This window comes from Vigna unguiculata, chromosome 4 (genome assembly GCF_037176805.1).
Source record: "Vigna unguiculata cultivar grain cowpea cultivar isolate G323 ecotype 2 chromosome 4, ASM3717680v1, whole genome shotgun sequence".
NCBI classification, from domain to species: Eukaryota; Viridiplantae; Streptophyta; class Magnoliopsida; order Fabales; family Fabaceae; genus Vigna; species Vigna unguiculata.
This window is the reverse complement of record NC_140795.1, coordinates 44,719,186-44,740,818: the sequence shown is the minus strand read 5'-3', so window position 1 is coordinate 44,740,818 and position 21,633 is coordinate 44,719,186. Positions and strand designations below refer to the sequence as shown.

Genomic DNA, 21,633 nt, shown 5'->3' with positions numbered 1-21,633 from the left:
CATGGTGTATGTGTCAAGAACTTGGTGCACTGAAGAATAAGAAGACATTTGTTGAAGATGATACATATATGTGGTTTGCATCGATAGTTGTTGATAACTAGATTGACCAAATGAGTGATGATGAAATTGATGATGATAAGAAGAGCTAACATGGTGAATATGACCGTGAGATTGGTTTTGGATAGGCTGTGATGTATCATATTATATAGAAAAAGGAATCTTAGACAAATATAGGTGAATTAAGAAATGTATTAGAAAGAAAACTTACATCGTCGTCATCAGATGAATCTTCTTCTGAAAGTGATATGTAACGGATGCTATGGTTAATATATCATTGCATATATGGTATGGTGGCCCTCAAATGGTCGTTTTATATGAAATTGATACTTCAATCAAATGATTGTGTCGGTCGTTCCACATGGTTATCCACCTTGCATGGTACTGAAGCCAATTTCTCTCTATTTTATCCCTCATATCTTCTTTATGTGTCTGATATAAGTTTAACGGTTCCGTGGGAATAGTTTTTCGAAACCCATATTGTCATATAACGCGATCAGCTTGTTTGGGTTGTAATTGGTTCAATGTCTTTCTTATTAGGTGAACAACACTTGCACTTCGTTGTTGCTTGTGTTGATTCACAAGCCCACCTTCCCCCAAGTAACAAGTGTGTTGATTTCGATCTCAAAATGCAACATGCATGTAATGCAATCAATAAGTAATTAATACTAACGAGTAACAATTACCTTTTTGCTAGTGAAAATTCTAATCCTACGATAATCTCTTTAGTAGTTAATGGCTCAAAATATGGCGCAAGGGGAGGTATGCGTTCATAAGCCCCACACTACAACAATAACATGCACCCTCAAACATTTTCTTGTTTGAAGTCAACCTCGTGATCTAACGCACAATATAGACTCCCCAAAACAGTCAAACCCTAACTATAATTGGGAACATTATTTAAGTCTACCAACAACAGAAGATGCATCAAATGAATTCAGCTTTTTGATGTATCAAGCATAAGTAAACTACCCTTTAATCGGCAAATATAAGCTTTTGCATGTTCACATACAACATCCTATGTTGCGTCATTGGTTAGTTGTTGGAGCATGTTGTTGATGTTATAATTAATTGACGAATTAATTCTATTATAAGACTCATTTGAAATATTATGATGAACCCAATTGTGATTTAATAAAATATAAGAACCTATTGGTTATTGTGGGAAGTTATAATAAAATAAAATAAAGATAAAATAAAGTCCAACCCAACTTGATGGACATTGGCTTATAAAATGGCTTATAAAATGATATTAGGGTTCTGTCTCTGGCCATAAGGTTTTCTCATAATAAGCTATCAAAGAAAGAGAGTGGGAGAGAAGAAACGAAGGCAAAGAGATAGATTGGAAAAAAGAGTTTAAAGAACAAAGTTTGAAGAACACATTCTTATTGGATCTCTCATGGATCAAGGCTAGAATCCTATTATGATATATGTGCGTGAATATGTGAGAATCATGAATCTTAAGATCCTAGAATAATTTTCTATAATGAATTATTATTGCATAGAAACTACAAGATAATTTACAGTTGAGCCATGAAAGTTTGATTGTGTTTTCTTTAATAGCATTTTCGAGAGGTATGAATCCTAAAAGTTGTTGGCACTAGGGTATCAAGTCCTCACCCGTGACACCCGTCACGACTTCACCGTGTATAGGAAGTCCCAATTATAGTGAGACATCTTCTAATGTAATCGTTGCCTTTCCCAATAGAAGATGGGAAGTGTGTCCATTCACCATCTCTCCACCAATGCATTGAATAAATTATGATTGAAATCAATGTTGGAAAAGTGTACTTGTCCAAATCTAGCAAGATCAATCATATATTTACTCGTGGATGAAGAAATTCAATATGTTTTGCCACTCATACATGATGTTTTCTCAAATGGGTCATTCTCTCGTTTCCTTCCCAAATTGCTTTTGTGACATGCTTATATTACAACCACAATATAAACATATGGTTTAATTACTCGTAAGGTACCCAGTTTGGGTCAAGGGTGTCAAATTGGTACCCCCGCGAAAAAAAGGTGTCAATTTGATACCCAAATAAGTTTAAGTGCATCAATCAGGTGCATCCCGTTAGATTGTCAAAAACGGCGTTAAATTTGTGGTGATGTGGCAATGTATAATAGATACGTGTCATTGAAAGAAGAAGATGTGTAAAAAAAAAACAATTGTACAGTGTTACAAATTATTTAATGAATGGTAAAGTTTGAATTTGCCCTATGTCATTTGTGGTCGTTATCATCTTCTTCTTCCTCTCCATTTGCTTGCTAGTTCAGACCTAACCCTCTTCCTAATCCCAAATACACCCTCTTGATTTTTTCCAATAAAAACAAAACTTCTGAGGAAACCCTAATCTCGAGTTCCTTTCCCCCTCCTCCCAATCAATATCCCCCAGGGTTAGGTGTAGAAACTTTAGAACCCTAAAATCCCAAAACTTCAGAACCCTAAAATCCCAAACCTAAAAAGATACATAAAAAATTCAGAATATTTGAAATTGGCATTGAAATTGAAATTACCCTATTGTAGCAACAAATTTCGTTGTACAGTTCAAAGAATAAAAGCGACAGAAAAATGAAAGAGGAAAAAAAATTAGAAGCTTAGTCTAACATGATTGTGTCATGAATCGGAAGGGAGAGGAAATGGGAATTTAGGACTCATATTCGGCGTCAATGGTGAAAACTAGAAGATGAAAATCGTTGGGAATGGGAGCGAAATGAGATTGAGATTGCAGAAACCCCCAAATCGCATAAACCTTGATCACCTTCTCACTTCTCACTACTTTCCTGCTTTTCTTGACACAGGGCCACTTCGAACATTACAAATTATTTTTAATTCATTTCAAAAATTCCTATTTTTTATTTAAATTACCACGTCACAAATAATTGGTATTCCACGTGTCAAATTTTTGTGTCAACATACTCTTTTAATTGGTCAACGTTAATGACTTTAACGACGTTAATGAAAATGGACTTAATTGATGCACTTAAACTTATTTGGGTACCAAATTGACACCTTTTTTTTCGCGGGGTACCAATTTGACACCCTTGATCTAAACTGGGTACCTTACGAGTAATTAAACCTAAACATATCATCATGATAACGACCGTGAGCCATTTTAGAAATCACCTGCCATATATGATCATGTAAATATATATATATCAAATAAGTATTAATTTTAGGTTATGATATTATTATATATTTACATCTTTTAAGTAATATAATACATAATATTTAATTTTTAAATTATTTTTTATTTTAATTTTTATTTAACAGATAATGGGTGCCAACCCTTTCTTCAATTGTGCTAGACAAAAACACTTGGTATTCTCTCTCATTTCTATATACAATTTTGTTGATTTCACTCCAAATGTTCTATACTTTTATTCATATGGTTCTATAAATCATATTTCTTTTATTATTAAATTCTAGTAAATTAAATTGTTGGAAATGTTGCTTTAGTTCGTTATGATTTGTTGTACTAATTCTAGTCAAATTGTTACACATAATCCATATCCTATTAGCCATCCTACAATGAAGAACAAGTTGTTCAAACTGTTAAGTTACACATAGGGCACAATTTTCCTAACTCAACTTACCTATGGTTCAAGTTCTCTCTTAGTCACTCTATTTAGATTAATGTTGAATAGAGGTCAATGCCCATTTCACTTTCAAGAATAGATTCTTCGGTGGATAGAAGGACGATGATTTTCTTTGTTCATCTGCGTTGATTTACAAATGTTAGATTTTGAAAAAGTAAATTTAAGGGATTGAAGGTATGATAAATTATCGCCCAAATGCAGAGATTGGAGGATATTTATAATTCATAAAATTTATTTTACTTAAATACCCTGTTATCATTTGGAATTATATTGGAATTATGTGTAAAGAGCATGAAATGAAGAAAACAAATTGCAAAAATGAGAAGAGGATAAGTAAAAAGGAGTTTAATAATAATAATAATAATAATAATAATAATAAATAATAATAAAATAATAATTATATTAACTAGCATACACACAGACGTTGTCGTGCCTATATGTACGCACTTTTTAAATATGCGTGATATTATATTAATAGACGATGATAATATAATGTTATTAAGTTAATATATAAAATAAAATTATATTTATTAAAAATAAAGTGAAATATATAAGAAAAGATGAGAGAATAATTATTGATAAAAATAACGGTCAATTTTCAAAAATTTAATAAATAATTATATTTTAAAAGATAAAATTGGTATTTTGAAATGTGAACACAAAAGAACAAAAGAGAGCATCCTCTTTTGTATATATTGTTATAGATAATAAAATTAAATAATAATAATAATATAACAATAATATAAACTCATACAAATACTAATTACACGAAGGATAATATAATAATTTATCTTTTATATTTATTAAAATATTTTTTTATCATCACATCAATCAAATTACTCACAAACTTTATTCTCAAATTCACTTACAATCATCTTTAAATTCTTTAAAAATAATCAACACACAATTCACTCTCATATCCAATCAAACTCATCTATTCTCTCTTCTTCAAACTCATGTCTTCAAGTGAAGAGACCCTAAGACTATAGATTAACAACTCATAAAATTCAGCTTCTTCTCGTCTAATATTATTCTGTAATGTTTTATAAGTTGTACTTTTTCATGTTCCTATTTTTCACCTCATTTTCTTAAGGTATAATTAGTCGCAACGTACCCAGTTTCGTCCTAATGTGTCTAAATGGTACCCGCTTTTAACTTTGCATCTACTTAGTACCCAAATTAGTTAATTTGCATCAATGTGGTCCCTTTTCGTTAACTCCGTTAAATAAGATAACGTTTGACTGAGTTGACCAGTTAAGTGAGAAAAAATGTTACAACGTGGCACGAGAGTAGTATGTGATGTGGAACAATGCAACATAAGAGGAAATTGAAAAGAAAAAAAGGCACGAATTGGGAACATGATAGAATAAAGGGTTTTCTAGAGTTAGGGTTTACGAAATTTGGGTCATTTCATGCGTTGTGGACAAAATTGAAGGTGTAATTGACATCAAATTGGCAGCTATTTGGGATTGCAGGTGCACAAACCATTTGTTTTTGTCGTTGATTGCATTATTTGTTGTTGGGATGGTGGGGTTTAGGGTTAGTGGTTGAATATTGTGCGTGGTTTAATTTAATGGTGTTTTGGGTATTCTGAAGGAAATGGGTTATGCCAATGTGAAGGAGATGTGGTATTCCACCCACGACCCAGATACAGAACCAGGAGGAGAAACGCTGTGGTTATGTGACCCACACGAACAAGACGACCACGAATGACTAAAACCATGCGACATTTCCCACTTCACTCGCCACCTTACCCCTGCAACAAATCAGCTTCCCAGCGAAAAAATGAAGAAGAAGATGAAGATGGGAATGGGAAATTAGGGCTTTTTGAATGGGGACAATCAATTCAAATAGGGCATGACACTTTATCCACAAATTGCCACTGTACAATTATTTTCATTGACAGGTATCCGTTCTGCAATGCCACATCACTGATCTGTTAACGGCATTTCTGAAAACTTAACGGGATGGACCACATTGATGCAAATTAACTAATTTAGGTACTAAGTAGATGCAAAGTTAAAAACGGGTACCATTTAGACACATTGAAACGAAACTGGGTACGTTGCGACTAATTATACCTTTTCTTAATCATTTGTTATTGTATTAGCGAAAAAAAAATGTAATGTATTTAAATTTATATATATATATATATATATATATATATATATATATTTATTTATTTATTTATTTATTTATTGTAAGATGTGTTTAAATAAATACTTTTGAAACAAGTCTTTTGTCTCTGTTTTTACTTTTCACATAAGTCATATATCTCTCAGAAAATGTAAAGAAAAGAATATGAATAAAAGTACGACCAAAACATTTATTAGATGTAGAAAGAAGCGTAATATTAAATGATTTGTTTCCAATCATGTGACATATATTTATGTACAAATACAAAGGACAATAATACTTACTAAATTTTACACTTATTTTATACTTATCATTTTATCTTTCAAATTTTCTTTTCTTTTATAAATATAAAAATATTCTTTTAAATATATTACTCCTGAAAATGGGTTGTTTATGATATTAAAAAATTATTTTCCGAAAATTCTGCAACTAATTTTTGCAGTGCACGACTTCAAATAATTAGTTTTACCACTTCAGATATGAAGAGATAGAAATGTAAATATGACTTAAAAGTTTCATATTCAATAAAAATATAAAAATTAAGTAATATAAGAAATCTATAAATACACAGCTTTATAATAAAAATAATTTTAAATAGATTTCAGAACCCATAATTTGTCTTGATAGTAGTTTAGACGAAAATAAATATGTTTTATTCACTACTAAAAATTTTCATATTACATAAATTTTTTTTGTAAATTTGTTAAACAAATTTGTAAAAAAATATTTTCTTTTATTATTTTTTCTAAAAATTTTAATTGACAGGTAATTTCTTTGTAGGTAATTATTTTCTACAAAATTATATAACAAATTTGTAAAAAAAAAATTACTATTTTTTCTAAAAATTTTAATTGACAGATAATTTCTTTGTAGATAATTATTTTCTACAAAATTATAAAATTCGTAAATATTTTCTATTTAACTTATTATAAAAAATGTTTTATACAAAATATTATGTAAAAGAATTGACAACAATTTCTTACAAAACAAATTTCATAATAAAATTTATAAATAATTTTTTAAAAAAATTTCAAAACAAAATTGATAAAAATATGAATTTTTTAGTCATAATTATATTATAAATATCCATCAACAGTTAAATCGATGTATTAATAACAAACTCTTCTCACTTTTTCACACAGAAAAACTATTAGTAGACTAGAATATAATATTTTGGGGAAGAATAATAATGCATATAATACCCATATATAGTGTATATAATTTTAGCTAACAGGGATCGTTTTTGAGGTGAATATAATAAATAACGTACTATTTTCTTCATCACTGTATCTGGCTGTTGAAAAAATATCCATAAAAGTTGGTCAAGTGTAACATTGTCTGACTAAACCCAACGTTGTTTTCCTAATTATTTTAAAAAAGAAACATGTCTTCTTCTATAGATTTCTATATATTTGTCCCTTTATGCTTATTGTTTTCATCTGGAATTTTGTGGCAATTTTTCATTGTCAATCAATAATTTGTATTAGTTTAGTTTCTTTTTGCAAACCAACATTACTCGTGAGCCTACACGTGCCCCTTTTAGCCCATTTATTTTGAATAATCCGTTCCTCATGCAGAAGATGCTTTATGTTATTGATGATTGATGAGATAAGGAAACGATAATACATTTTTGTATGAATATATAAGGTGTGGAAAGAAAAAGTTGTTTGGTACAATATAAACAAGATGAAAACAACATGGTTAGAACTTAGATATGTCTCCAACTTTTTATCTTAAACCTTTTAGTCAAACTCATGCCCTTCGTCGTGCCATTCAACTATTCTTTTATTGTAAGGAAAAAATAACTATTTAACAATCCACTATATAGAAAATACGAAAAAAAAATGAAAATTTTTATATTGGTTGAGAAGAAAAGAGTGCGAAAAATAGTGAATGATACTATTAAATAAGTGTAAAAAAAAAAATAGATGTCAAAATATCACTATATTTATTTTATAGCACTCGAAAAAAGTGTTTTTAACTTACATAGTTCCAAGAAAAAAATGTCAAAAATTTCACGTAAATTACTAATAAAGTCAATTTATAATATAAGTTTGTACAAAATCTTATCTTATAATTTGATTTTGTAAGATTAAATTAAGTTTAAAATTCACATCTTATCAAGAATTAAACAAAACATATAATAAACTGATTAAATTTCTCCTTAAAACATGAGATTGCCTCATAAACTTTTTAGAAACTATCTCACTAACCCATAGTTGAGTTTAAAAGTATCATCATTTTAAAAGTTCAAGAACAAAATTACAATCAAAATATTAAATTTTAAAGGGTTAAATATGTTTTTTGTCCTTCAAGTTTCAGTGGAATTTGGAATAAGTCTATTTTCAAAAATTTTGACCAATTTAGTCTTTCATCTTTAAAAATACATGAATTTAGTCCTTTAACTAACTTTTGTTAAGTTTATTTGACGTTTCAATCGCATTTTATGATAGTATTTGAATTATTTACACCGTTTGATATATTTTCGCTTTAATGTTAACTCAAATATTATCATGAAATGTGTTTAAAATATCAAATAAACTTAATAAAATTTGATAAGAATGACTAAATCCACGCATGTTTAAAGATGAAGAACTAAATTGCTATAAAATTTTGAAGAGGAATTAGTTTCAAAATTCACTGCAATTTAAGAGACAAAAACATATTTAACCTAATTTTAAATAGAGAGTACATATGAGAATTTTACTTAATCACTCATTAACTTGATTGTGAGAACTTTTTTAATTATTTTTTCTTCCACATGTTAAACCAAGGAGTTTGTAGTGTAAAGATAATAATCTTTTACAGAGCATTTAGTTTTGGTGAGATCAATGATGGACAAGATGCAGATGAGAAATATAAAAATATTAATAAGAACATTGATTGATTAGTGGTAGTGAGATAATTAATCAACACAGGTTACTGACAAGTACATTACAAGTTCTTCACCATATATGCAAGATAAATCGAATGAACTTTTAAGTGATACATGTAAAATATGCGTTTTCTATTATTATACATATATATGAAAGAAAAATGGCATAGAATTCTGAGAAGGTAGTTAAAGGAAAATAAAATCAAACTATGTCTTGCTTCTGAGTAAAATAATGCTACCATTTCAAGTTATCACAGATCTGGTTTTTCCCTTGATGATGCTTATTTTTGTTTGACTCAGTTATGAAGTGGGTTTGGTCCACCAGGAGTGGCTGTATGGGAAACAGTATGAAATCCACTGACCTTATTGTTTTCTTTGATTTGTGCAGAATTGAAACTATGTGGGAATGAAGAAGAAAAGGGGAAGCTGGTGCTTGTTCTTGGCTTCTTCATGTCTTCCTTGAACCCCCATGAAATGTGCCTGCAACTTGAAAGATGAAGCAGTATTGCGAGTATGAAAAGAAGGAACATAATGGTTAATAAGAATCTAGATTTATGAACTGCCATGATTTCTACGACAGGAGGAAAAAAGGAGCAGGGTTAGGATGAAAACTTGGTTTAATAATAATATATTTGGAAAAGACATAAGTTCCCTGTTCACAAAAACAGTCAGAAATTAAATACTTGCATGTAGGTGGTAGCTGGTGTGTGCTATTCACTGTATTTTTGAAAAAAAAATAAAAAAATATATATATAATATTACCAGTTTATGAAATAAATTTATAATTCGTGACTTTTATATTATAATAAAAAGTAAATCTAAGTTAATTTTAGAAAATTACGAGATTTAAATTTAGCGTCAATTATTAGGTTTTTAAAGAGAAAAGTTCTTCTAAAACATACAATATTAATAAAACTTGAATTCAATTTCATAAAAAATTATATCATTCTTAACTCAAATTATAAGATAACAAATTTATAGGTCTTCGCTTTATATAATTTTTTATTTTTATTTTTTTTATTTAATATAAAACTTAGGGTATGTTTATTTGAGTGGATGGATTTGAGAGAGAGGAAATGAATGAGTTTGAGTGGATATGAAAGTAAATTGTATGGATTTAGAGGTTATTGTGAGTAAATTTAGAAGTAAAGTGAATTTAGAAGTAAAATTTATGAGAGTTTGTAAGTGATTTGATTGATGTGATAAATTAAAAAAAAAATAGAAGTAAAAGATAGATTACCCTATTACCCTTTATGTAAAAAGTAGTATAAATTAGTATTTGTGTGAATTATAATTATTTTGTTTTTTTTACTACTAAAATTGAAAGAAATAAATTATAAAAATTAATAAAATAATATTTTTTTTGTAGTATATTGTAATAAATTTCAGCCACCAAGCCACCACCAAGTCACCTAGTAGATCGATGAAGATCGGATCAGTAAGTAGGGAATTAAATTTGCACACAAGGGATCAAATATCTCTTTCCATTTCACCCATGTTCGTTCCAAACTGATGTATGTTGAGATTGATTCCAATAACCATAGATTGATCCTCTTAACCATGTTACATTGCAACATGTGAATAAAGCATAACTGAGGATAAAATAGTCTTTATTCCAATAATCATTTTAAATTTACTTGTATTACGAGATCACAAAAGTGGTATATCTGGCTAACTTTTGCTTTCACTCATCCTTAATTCAACGCAAACGAACGTCAAAAATCAGCTAACAATCCATTTTTTCTTTTTCTCTCAAACATAAAATGAATCGAAGCAACATTAAACTCAAAATAAAATTACCAACCTCAATGAGTGGTGACGCATGTGAACCAAATTATATATCAATAATGCATCGGCCTAGCTACGTGAATAATTGATGGTAATTGGTCACGGATGCCGAAAAGATTTAGGAGTAATGTTACATGGACTTATCTGTTCTTCTCCCACTCCTCACTGAGTAAGTTACTGTACACAATTTATCATGTATGTTAGATGCAACTTTTTTAATGATTTGTGCACTGAATCTCACACAGGGGATCAATTATCACTGTTCTACAGTTTCTTAATTTGGTTCTCCCAAGAGTAATGATTAAGAACTTAAAAATAAAAGCTTTTATTAAAACAGTAAAACCACCAAACATTCTATGTTATTAAATATCTTAATCATTATCATAAGCAATGATTTAAAAAAATAATACTTTTGCTATACTAAATTAAAATGGAATACAGATGAATTTTAGTGTTACTATTTTGTATGAGTTTTATCTCATTAAAAAAAATATGAATTCCGGGAAGTATTCTGATTTATATATATCAGTAAATAATGATATTTTAATTACTAAACTTTGATAAATTTCTTAAGAGATATTTTTTAAATAGTTTTAAAATATAAAAAAATTAAAAAAATAGAAAAATAGAAAATTATTTAAAAAATATTATCTAAAATTATAAAAAAAAAATTATCAAAATTTAATAATAAAAATATATTTTTCTATCTTAACACCGTTGTTTATCAATTGTCATATCAGGAATAACAAAATATATATATATATATATATATATATATAAAAGCAATTCAATTATTACGAGTTTAGTTTTTTTATTTTCTTGATTTTCACTGTATTTTTAAAATATATACTACTTTTATTATATTAAAAAAAAATAAAACATCAATATCAATACACATCAGTATATATTTTAAAAATATAATAAAAAGACTGTGAACAAAAAATCTTTCAATCTATAAAAATTCGTTTTAAAGTTTTAAATTGAAAATAATATCTCTTTTTCTTATATATAGAATATTTTTAATGAAACATTTTAACATTTTATAAGTCTAACTCAATTTTATAAAGTTGATTTAAAAAAAAATAAAATTTGCAGCAATTTATATGTAATTTATATACCGTAAACTCATATTATCATGTGAGACTTCTAACATCCTTACACTAAGATATATATACCTCGAATGTAAAATTAAACATTAATAGATTGTCCGACAACGGGTGAAATGATATGTTCAACAAACAACAAATTTCATTAGAATAGACTCTAAAAATAATTTTAATATATTAAAAAATAGACTTTAAGTCTAACTCAATTCCACGTAGAAAACCCAAGAAATAAAAATTAAAAGAAAATGACTAAAATTGTAATTTAACCTATTTTATTTTTAAATTTGATAGAAATTACTATTTAGATGAACATGGAACTTTCCACATAGTGTGGCCCCAGTGATATTGTTCTACCTGAAATAATAAAGAAACAAGGATGGAAGAAGCTTGAATCATAAATGGGGTGTTTATTGCACAGGGGTGTGATGAGACAACTTGGTAGCCCTACATTTATGTGTTAATGAGAATAGGTTGTAAAGTTTTGGTGTGTGTTGTACACAAACTTTTATAGCTGAAACAGTGTAAGCTCTGAGTTGTTCTTTGTCAACCAGTCTGTGTAACGTTACTGATACGAATCACACGGTCATAGAATACAGTTGAAGGGGCCATCACATATAACAAAAGGAAAACTTCATCAAACAACACAAAGGTAACTCTTCTTAGTTCTTACTTTTGTATTCATATGTTGCTGTCTCTCAGAAATCCAACACACATACTTATCTTTCATGGATAATTCTGTGTGTCTATGCATCATTTTCATACCACTGAGCATCAAATAGTATTTGCTCAAACATGATATAAGGCTTTTAAATATCTTAAACATAGTTTCATATTTATATATGTATGTAAAATGTAAAATGGCAAACTTTAAGGTATTCTTTTTCCTTTACAGCACAAGAATATTTTTGTGACTAATTATTTTATATTAATTTTATGCTTTATGTTATAATCACTCCATATCCTGAAATTTGATAGTTATGATATCCTTTCTTTGTGTTCCGTAATGTGACCATAATTTTGCTATCCATCATATCAATCTCTACTAATAAAAAATTGGTACATTTTCTGGATAATTGGCATATTTTCCATGCATCAAATTTTGAATGCTTGAAATTAAAAAGAGAAGTAGTTGGTTGATTAATAACCTCTCAATCAAAACGTACATTATCAAAAACGTACATCAATGGATTGGGACTAACAAATTTCAATTTCAACTTTATTTGTATGAGAATAGAGCTTAGGTTAGGTACCCAAGGAGACTTGATTTTACACCACATTTCTTTTCCTCATAAATGTCCACCCACGGACCAAGAGATTATAGATTCAAATATGCTTCACACAGTTAAAATTATGATCACGAACCCTAATTTTCTTTACAATGTTCTTACTACTTTTATTAATAAAAAGTATGTTATATAAGATATAAAATTGTATTTGATGTGATGGAGATGGAACACAACTCAGGCTTATGTCAAGTAAAAATATTAAGAATCTCATTTCAACATAAAAAAATTTAACCGAGTATAAGTTTTACATTAAATAAAAATAAATAAATAAAATTCATAAACTTATTAATCTTTAAGATTTTGAAATCGAAAAATCAATCACATTATTAGGATAAAATTAATATATCAATTATTTAACATGATTTTATTTTAGGTATATTATTAAATCATTTTTCAATTTAGACTTGATGAGTGTTTGGGAGTTCAAACTTAAGTTTATTTTGTATTGAAAATCATAAATGATGTTTGACAAAATTTTTATTATGTTTCTACCATTATCCAATAAGATTTTTAGTTTCATTCAACCAATCTTAATTTTTTTGACTGCGATCCAAGTTTAATATTTTTTTCATGTCATGTTTATTTTCCAATAAACTTAATTTTCAGCGGCAACTAAATTACTTTAATCTCCATCACCTTCTTCTTCCTTTCTCACCAACTCATATACCATTACCATATAATTCCATCATCAATCTCTTTCAAAAACCCAATTTCTCATCAAGGTTAGTTCATCTTAACTCACCTTCCATCCTTCACCAAGATTTAAGCTTTAAGGAAGAAGAGAAAGGTTTTGAACATAAGCTTTTCCTATGACCTAGTCACTTTCATCTTCTTCAAACTTTACCTCCATTAAAACCCATCTTATCCCTTCTCTTTCACACTTTAATAGTTACCCTATATATCAAAACAATATGGTAGCTACACTTGCCTAACAGTATGGAGTGCACCAAATGCCAAGAAATACATAAATGATCTTAGAAATAGAAACCCAATGGGGAGAAGATTAGAGGGGTTCATAAAAGTGAAAGCAAAGGACAAAGTACAAAACAGAAGTTGCTAGAGATTGATAATATCAGAAAATTTGTGGCGTTGGATTAATCGCTTTGGTATTTTTGTAAAAACAGATTATCAAAATCCGGAGAGTTTAATTTCTATTAGCTCGGTTTCTTATCTTTAATTTTCACATAGCTTCTGGTCATGATCAAGACCTTATCATGGAAGGGAGAAAGTGATTCAAGGAAAGATGATGGTGGTTTCAAGGTACAAACGTTAGGAAAAGGTAGGTTTCAAATTTTTACAAATATTTTATTTTTAGTTAAACTTATAAGAAACTACTTTTTTTTTTTTATCAACAAAAAATAATATAATAAAAGTAGAGTACTTGAAGTATTCAGACCCTTTTATAAAAAATATACTAGGTACCACCCTCTTAAGCTACACGATAGGTACTAATATTACATAGACTTGTAACAAAAACAAAATAAAAAGTAAACCAATAAAAAGAACTTATCCGAAGACAACACTAAGAAAACATGAATTGTGTTCTCAAGTTGAAACAAAACATGGAATGGAAATAATAAAGGTAAAGAAAGTAACACTTAAAGCATGTAATTAACGTGTGTACTGTATATGACTTCTTTGAACAACTAGACAAGTTTGAGTAGAAGCCGTCTAATAGCCATTGCAATAGTTTTAGCAAATAGGAAGACTTTTCATGCATGCTTTGTGCTATTTTGAAGTTGCAAGAACATCTTCCTTCCCTTGCATTTGGGGACATGTAAATACCTTGCCCCTACAACAATATCAACAACCCTCACCTTGCACACTTTGATGGCTAACAAGTATAATACACAAAGACATCGATTATGCATTACAAGAAACATATTCAAAAAGACTTTAAATAGTAAATTAAGTATTGGTACCAGTTGCTATAAGAAAATTTAACATTTGACAGTTTTTGTTTCATTCATATCCAAACATTTCTTTATGCCAAGCAGAATATTTATTTTGGGTCTACCTTCCCTTACTTAAATATAACATCATTCTGGTGTTACAAAATTTTCCAAATAATTGTTAACCACATATTTTTTCAGAATTTATTTTTTCATTTAGTTGCAAGATGTTAAAGTGCAGAAGTTAATACTAGGTTGGTTGAAGTACACTGCAATCATTCCTACCCATCTATCATTCATCTCCCATACTGATTGAGCTTTTTTGCAACCAAAGAAAATATGTGCGAGCTAGTTTTTCCTTTGTAGACAGCTTATCTAACAATACCTTCTAGTCTCAAAACTAATCTTTAGGAATAACATTTACACTCCAAAAGGGTTTAAATATACTAGTATTTTTCTCGCCTTGAGACCCTATCAATGCAAACCCAATTGTATATGATCCTTCTTCTTCCTCCATCCAGACCCAATTGTCCATACTATCTCTCTTGATTTCTTTCCTAGATAAGAGTTTCAATAACTCTTGTTCCTGGATTGTTTATCACATCAACCTAACTCTTCTCCAAGCTAAATTCCAACCCCTCATCTCCCTTATAGTTCTACCTTTACAATTGGAGAGTATGTATAACCTAAGGAACCTCTAACATAAAGATGGCCCTCCTACCCATTTGTCTTCCCAAAACAAGATTATGTTCCCTTCTCCTACTTTTCACGCAAAATTGTTGTCAAACCAACTACCTTGTTGACTATTCCCACATACCGAACACAGGTCACTCCACCACTAGGTCTCATATTGTCCTTTGTCGTGTTCATTTAGGTTTCTCCATGAATCATACTTGGATTTATAACCTCCTTCCAAACATCCTAGCTTTCCACACCTAATTTTCATTTCCATTTTTCTAGAAGGGTTTTGTTAAAGCTTATAATATCTCTAATAGGAATGACAACGGGACAGGTAAGGTATAGGTAGTAGCTCCCCCGTACCCTATTCGCTGGATAAATATCTGTTTCGTACCCATGCCTATATCTGTCGGGTATTCGTTATGCGGATACCGGCATAATTTTTTAGTATCCATGATTATCACGGGTGCCCACATATATTTACAAAAAATAAAAATAAATATTTAACAACATATTTTAATTTGTAAATTCAAATAAAATACAATACATAAAATTCATAAATTTTAAACAAAGTACAAATAATTCATTTAAATAGTGTTGAATGACATATATATATATATATATATATATATATATATATATATATATATATATATATATATATATATATTAAAGAAATACATAACTAAATATATTTCTATTAAAAATAAAATGTAAGTAGATTTAGACAGAACATGCATAGGATATGTGCAACAATTACTAAACATAAATATACAAGGTGATTAAACCTTTAATTTCATATTTAATAAATATAATAATTTATAAATCGTTAATTATATGTTGAATTTAAAGACTTGTTTAGTAATTAAAATTTTGATTTACGTAATGATTTTAAAACTATTAATTATTGTATTCAGTCTTGAATTTATTAATATTGAAGTTTTCAATATTTTTATACAAATATTTTTTAAATATAAAAAAGTGTTAAGATCCGATATATGTTAGATCAACAAAAATTTAATAAAAATAAAAGTGAACCAACAAATAATTTTCTACAAATATATAGAACAAAATTTGTCAGATCTAAATAAAATATATTTATAACTATTTAACAAAGTTCAATATTTTGAATTTAAGTAAACATAACCAGACCTAATTTAAGTTTTGAAGTCTTTCGGTAACTTTCTTGATTAACTACAGTGACGCTCTTTTATCCTTTTTCTCAATGATTTTCGTTATCGGCTATTACCCTGATTGCAATATGTAGTCATTGCAATCGCAAAGTTTGTTTGAGGAAGTTCTAATCAATACGATCCAGTTCTGTGCTTCACCCTGCTATGAAGTTGATGATGAGTTGTGACATTTTCACATCAGTATAGTTCAATCAAATGCATCAATTACATGCTGCTAATTCATGGGGTTAATAAGATGAGAAATCAATCAAAAAAAGAAAGACAAATTACAATCACAACAAACGATTCTACCTTGTACCATGCCATATAGATCAAAATGCACTAGTTCAATCCTTGGCTTGGCTTCTTTCCCCCAAATGTTGATTGGGTTGTTGCTTATTATTTATGTCTCATACATTACATGAAGAAGCTTAAACACAGGAAAACTGAAAACAAATACTAAGAATTTCTTATTTATCGAACAGAATACTTAGACAAAGGGGCTGGCCTAAACTAATAACTTATCTTATATTTGCTGAATGCAAGGATCAGTCTTTTTCACAAGTTTTTAGATAGCTGTTTCCACTGTTTGCAAGACAATTACTCTTTCTTCATCCAACTATTATTCCTCTTTATCAGCATCAACCTTTGGAGGGGGTTCATCATTTTTAATATCAGCTGATTCTGATGGGTCATTTTTAATATCAGCTAATTCTGATGGACCATCTTCAGTAGGCTTGGAAGATTCAGCATCACGGGGTGTTGATTCTGATGGTTCAGTCACTGGAACTTTCGCTTTAACAGTTCCAACTTTAACATACTTGCCCATAAACTTGTATTCCCAGTCTTGCAAGGCCTCAAGCTCAAAAGGGCCAAGACCAGAGATATCTCCTGTTAGATCTCTCTCCTCAAAAGACATTTTTGCCAAAGCTCTGCTTGCATCCTTCCCAGCAAATAGAGCATATGGTCCATTGGGTCCATAAAACATCCTGGTGGATTTCAAAAGAAAAATCAATATAATAATATTCTTCATAGCTACCAAAAAAATCAGGTATGCTTTGGATTCTTTTGACCATAATGCCTTTTCTTATTTTGACTAACAAAAAGATATACATAGGAAAAAGTTTGCAGGTGACTCTTTTTCGTAGAGTTTGAATGGCAGTTCTGTGGAATTCAAGCCCTTTCTAACCAATCATTCAAGCAAAAAACAGAGTAGTATCCAACACGTCATCCAAATAGAAAATTGGCTCAATTTCCCTGTATTTGTTCAGGACAAAAGGAAAGGGAATGGGGTGAAAAACTAGTTTTGAATCTTCTAATCCAGATTAACCTACTTCCTAGATTACCCTTTTTCTCCGGATGGTTGCATCACTCTATTGATACCTAATATTCCTCCTTTAGTTTAACAGCTGTGGTTCATTCATTTACATCTAAACTTTTATTTGATTATAGGTCAAGAATCTTAATTTACTTTCAAAGCTTATACAGTTAAATTTCTAAAACACGTGGCTTGGGATAGTTACTTGGTATTTCAGCTCTTCAATGATCAAAACTTTTTTATCTTCGACAAATCTGGTCTTATTTTCTGTTTAAGCAGTTGGAGGATATATGATTAATTTCAAATATTAAATAGTTATAAAAGTTGAAGTTAAAAAAATTTTGTGGAAATGTAATCAAATTTGAAGGAAGTTGGAGGTGAGATTAAGGTTTCTAGAAGAAAATTTCTACTGTTTTATTCTGGGTGAAGTTTAATATTTTTGTTGGGGATTTTTGGGTGAAATAAGGTTTAAGACTTTACTGGGTTCAACTGTGATGGTTGAGTAGAAAAGGAAAATTAGAATTTGAAGTATGAAAGAAATTGCCAAAGTGAAGTTATTTAAGGACACAATTTCACACTAAAGACTTGAGAAATAAAGCAATTACAACAGACTAAATAGAGCAGCCAAAAAATAAAGCAAGCAACTTAATGATAACTAGCGTGATCAGAATTAAATGAAAATTGAGAAACAGCACGCAACTTCCCAATAAGTCTTACCAACCTACTACTTAAAAAACAAGACCTACTACTTAAAAAACAAGACGCATGTGTTTGCCCTCACTTTGTCATACCCACCTACTCCTCAATCAGAAACTTTGATGAATCAAACTGAAAAAATTGAAATTTTAGCTTATAGAACGAGTTAGATTTATCAAGTACATAATTTGATAAATCAGTATTATATCAGGCCTATGAACCCAAAAATCATAATTTCCACATGAAACTAAATATGTACACGTTCAGTATTTCTAGAGACAGAAGCACTACAGTGAGAAATATGATTGAGATAACCCTTGACATAGTAACCCCATTAATCAATCTTTCAGACCACTTAAAACTAAGGAACTTATGAATACTATATTTTTGCAAGCTCCAGTTAAGATGCATGAACTTTGGAAGATAAACACAGCATACATAAATAAAAAGACAGACAACTTTCTCAACAAACTGACAAAGTAAAAGCAACTGTTGACTTGAACGGTAAGTAGAATGAAATGGGGTTACTAATTTATTGAAAGGGAACAAAATGAGGAACACTAGATGAAACGGAACAGAATACATTCCATCCCATTCTATTCAATAAGATTTTAAACAACCCAATGAATGAAACCAAGTATCATTCAATTCAGTTCTTCTTCACTCAATTTCATCCATTTCCTTCAATATAGACATACCCACCAACTAGCAGTGTTGGAAGGAGGAAACTTGAAATGAATGTCACTTTACATTTAGTGCATATTTGACTTTCAGTTGAGAAAGATGGAAAATTTGACAAAGTTACTTTCTGTAAAGGCCATAACTGGTCAAATGTCATTTTCAGTCGGCAAAACTTTTTCCACCCACCCAATTTTCCTCCTAACAAAACGCAGGTTCTAAGGCTAGGTTAACAGAAGTGTCGACCAAGAGTTGAAAAGTGGAGGCCTAACAACGTATTTAATACAATATTATTCAACTCCAAACCATACACATTCCCCATATTCAGTTCTCCGATTTCCTACCTTCACACTCCTACCAAGCATAAAGTGAGATTTCAAAACAGAGCAGACTCGTATCCCCTCCGTTTGCAACTAAAATTTACCATACAAAATGACAACAAATATAGATAACAGTATCATTATAAATAAAAGTAAGTTGTAGTAGACAACAGCAAATTTTAGTTGCTAACTCACTCCTCTCTATAAAATAGAACCAAGACTTCCAAGAACGAAATAGAAACTAAAAAATCACATAATTCTTCAAATCGATAACACTAACACCATTCCACGAATGTGCACAAAAGAAATACACCCAAAGCATACCAAAAAAGGGAACATTTTTTCACAAAAGTAATCCAAACAAAAAGAAAGAAAACCCTTGAAACGCGTACTTGTCCAACAAAAACATAAATACAATTTTCTCAGGTGCGTTTGACGGTGTCCTCAAATTGGAAGTACATTTTTACCTTGGTAAAGTCTTTTAAATAGTTGACATCAGCAAAATCAAACTCAAATTTTCACTAGAAAGCAACACTAGAAGCCTCTAAAATCTATATTTGACATATAATTTCAGACGTTTATTACGCCAATTATTAAGATAAACACAAATTTAACAAGAAAGAAAACAAAACTATAAAGCATGTGTAGAACTGCATGTAAGTTTTGTCTATACCTGAAATGCACATCTAAGAAAGAAATAAAAAAACCCAGAACACAAAAATGCCTCCGTTGACCAAACAAACGAAAAACCCATAACCCAAAACACAGGAAACAAAAAGGATAAAAACCGAAAAAAAAAATTACTAAAGGGATCTTTGTGTTAAGCTGAGTGGGTGTCATCAGTCAATATTAACCAAACAAACGATAACCCAGAATTCAAAATCACAAAAAAACAAAAAAGGGCAAAAGTAACAAAACACAAAAATTGATCTTTTCATCCCTGTACCTGCTTTGGGAAACATCATAGATCTGACCCTTGATAGCCATGAGGAGGGGCTTCTCCGGGTCAGAGCCGTCGTAGGCCTTGAGTTCCTCCTCGGTGACCTCGCCGATCTGAACGGGAGGTCGCAGAGGCTCCATCTGGGGCTCGAAGTCGCGGGGGGCTTCGTGGCGGTGGTCGGAGGAGGGGAAGAGGCCGGTGATTACATAGTAGATGGCGAGAATGAGGGCGAGGAGGGTGAAGAAGGTGGGCGGAGAGAGGCCGGTGTAGACAATTATGGCTTCCTTCAGTGTCTCCCATACTTGCAGAGCCATCTTCTCTGGTTGCTGCTGCTGATGCTGCACACTGTGTGTAAGTGTTCGTGTGAGAGAGAATAAATAGGAGAGAGAGAGAGAGAAGAGAAAAAGTTGGAAAGGATGGGATTTTGGTGATGGAGACCGAGAGAGTGCAGTATTCTACTCGCTGTCAATTGCCCTTCCCCACAATGTTTTTCATATTTTTTTCTTTTATTTGTGTTATAAAAAGTGTGTAATAATTGACCAGCATTTTTTTAAAGAATATAAATCTACTTTTAAAAATATTAGGCTTAAATATTTTTTTAGTTATCATGTTTTGAATGTGATTCTTCTCATATAGTTTTTTAATGTGATTCTCGTATAGTTTAGGTGTTCAATTAAATTTATTTTAATTTTTTTCAATTGAATTTGTTTTGTGTGTAAATAGTTAATATACATTGTACGATACATGTTAATTTTTAATTTTTTTATTTTCAACTTTTAACTTTTTGTAATTTAAAAAATATTATTATATATCAATTCAATATTATACTACATTTTAATGATAATGTCGTGAGTCATTATCTTTTTTTAATTTTCATTTCCGTGTCTATATTTATTAATTTTTACAATTCAATCTTTATTTTGATAAAATTAAACAATTTTATCATTTTAAATTAAAATCAAATTTAATTTTTATATAAATATTATATTAATATTTGTATCAAAATTAACATTTTTATTAATTATTTTTAAAATTTAATTACAAATTTAACCTAATTTCTACATTCAATTATTAAATAAAATATACTTATC

The 21,633-nt window shown here is 29.6% G+C and overlaps 1 protein-coding gene across 1 annotated transcript; it reads right to left on the bottom strand.

Moving 5' to 3' along the window:
* Positions 1 to 16,877: 16,877 nt before the first annotated feature.
* Positions 16,878 to 21,010, bottom strand: LOC114182136 (membrane steroid-binding protein 2-like). Its single transcript, XM_028068912.2, has 2 exons — positions 20,549 to 21,010; positions 16,878 to 17,579 (listed from the first exon to the last, which is right to left on the bottom strand). Exons 1-2 carry the CDS (start codon positions 20,854 to 20,856, stop codon positions 17,213 to 17,215), a joined length of 675 nt encoding a protein of 224 aa, XP_027924713.1. The 5' UTR covers positions 20,857 to 21,010; the 3' UTR covers positions 16,878 to 17,212.
* Between the last annotated feature and the right edge of the window lie 623 nt (positions 21,011 to 21,633).

Coding starts and splice junctions, on each gene's coding strand:
- LOC114182136 (XM_028068912.2), bottom strand. CDS start 20,856: ATGGCTCTGCAAGTATGGGAGACACTGAAGGAAGCCATAATTGTCTAC. Junction 17,580..20,548: donor TATGATGTTTCCCAAAGCAG/GTACAGGGATGA, acceptor GAAATCCACCAG/GATGTTTTATGGACCCAATG.